Source organism: Solanum verrucosum, unplaced genomic scaffold (assembly GCF_900185275.1).
Source record: "Solanum verrucosum unplaced genomic scaffold, falcon-dt-bn FXZP01000958.1, whole genome shotgun sequence".
Taxonomy (NCBI): domain Eukaryota; kingdom Viridiplantae; phylum Streptophyta; class Magnoliopsida; order Solanales; family Solanaceae; genus Solanum; species Solanum verrucosum.
Window position 1 is genome coordinate 177,847 of NW_026020629.1, and position 1,842 is coordinate 179,688.

The window sequence follows — 1,842 nt, forward strand, 5'->3', positions numbered from 1 at the left end:
CAGCTAAGTTAAGTTCATTGATCATTATAAATATGAATATTGTCTTCCGCTGAGTTAAGTAAGCCTAGCCAAGGGTTCGATTGGGGCCAAAAATGGAATTCGAGTGCCAGTCCCGCCCAGGGTGTAGGCTAGGGAGTGACAAACTTGGTATCAAAGGCAGGTATTAAAAGTCCTAGGGAGTCTATGAAGGCCTGTCTGTAGAGTCCTAGTTATCGGTTTGAAGCACGCAACATCTCTAATTAGGAGGATGCAACACTTAGGAAATTATCTCACTTCTTTCACATTCTTTCGTGCATTAGAGTTTGATCTCTAAAAAGTTTCTTCTAATTCGTGCTTGCGCATATTTTTAAATAAACATGCCTCCAAGAAGAGCAGTCAGAGGTCGTCCAGCTAGGAGAAATGTTGAAGAGCAAGAGTTACCCAATGCAACTAAAGTGCAACCTCAAGGCGAAGTCACCAATACTGAGTTCTGTGAGGCTATCCAGATGTTGTGCCAAGCTGTGACTAACAAGGTTGGGTAGCAAATAGGGGCTCGACAAGAAGAGGCTGACACTTCAAGGATTCGTGAGTTCTTGAGGATGAATCCTCCAAGTTTCACTAGTTCCAACACTACTGAGGATCCAGAGAACTTCATTGAGGAACTGAAAAAGGTATTCGACGTGATGCATGTTGCTGATATTGAGAGAGTTGAGCTAGCTGCATACCAGATGAAGAATGTTGCTAGGACCTGGTTTGATCAGTGGAAAGGGGTTAGAGCTGAGAATGCACCACCTGCGAGTTGGGCCTATTTTGAGGAAGCTTTGTTGTGGCGTTTCTTTCCTCGGGAACTGAAAGAGGCCAAGGTACGTCCTCACACTTAAGCAGGATTCACTAAGTGTTCATGAATATGGGTTGAAGTTCACCCAACTATCCCGTTAGGCTCCGGAAATGGTTAAGGACATGAGAAGTAGAATGAGCTTGTTCGTTGCTGGGTTGGGCCGTCTATCAAGAAAAGAGCGTCGGGCAGCAATGCTTAGTAGGGACATGGACATTTCGAGGTTGATGGTTTATGTGCAGCAGGTAGAGGAAGAGAATCTTAGAGATAGAGAGGAGTTCAAGAATAAGAAAGCAAAGACAAGAAATGAATCTAGGCAGCAGAAGGGTAGTGTGAATCATTCGTCCTTTCAGAAGGAAAAGGGGCCTGCACCATCATCTGCTAGTGCACCTGCACCTAAGAACAAAGGTGAGTATAATGGCCGAAATTCACAGAACTTCAGAGCTGGACCAGCACAATCTCAAGGTAGTATTGTAGAAGGAGGTAGTTGGGCTCCTGTATGTTGTAGATGTGGTAGAAACCACTCATGTAAGTATCGTGATGGATAGATAGGTTGTTTCATGTGTGGGCAAGAGGGACACTTCATGAAAAAGTGTCCTAAGAATAAGCAAGGTAGTGGAAATCTAGGCAATAGAGTCCAGTCTTCATCAGTTGCTCAACCAGACAGGGCTGCACCAAGAGGAGCTACTTTCGGTACTGGCGGAGGAGCAAACCGCCTCTATGCAATCACTGGTCGCCAAGAGCAAGAGAACTCTCCAGATGTTGTCACTGGTATGTTCAAAGTCTTTACTTTTGATGTTTATGCTTTACTAGACCCCGGAGCTAGGTTATATTTTGTAACCCCTTATGTTGCAAATAAGTTTGAAGTTATTTCTGAGAAACTTTGTGAACCCTTATGTATTTTTACACCTATTGGGGAGTCTATTCTAGCTGAGTGAGTCTATCGTGATTGTGTCATTTCGATCAATCACAAAGATACCATGGCTGATTTAGTTGAGCTAGACATGGTGGATTTCGATGTCATTCTA

General features: G+C 43.8%; 1 protein-coding gene across 1 annotated transcript; it reads left to right on the forward strand.

Moving 5' to 3' along the window:
- The first annotated feature begins 356 nt into the window (after positions 1-356).
- LOC125811409 (uncharacterized) lies at positions 357-1,362 on the forward strand. The gene is made up of 3 exons (XM_049490886.1): positions 357-512; positions 919-1,146; positions 1,249-1,362. The coding sequence occupies exons 1-3, from the start codon at positions 357-359 to the stop codon at positions 1,360-1,362; spliced, it is 498 nt and encodes a 165-aa protein (XP_049346843.1).
- Positions 1,363-1,842: the final 480 nt, after the last annotated feature.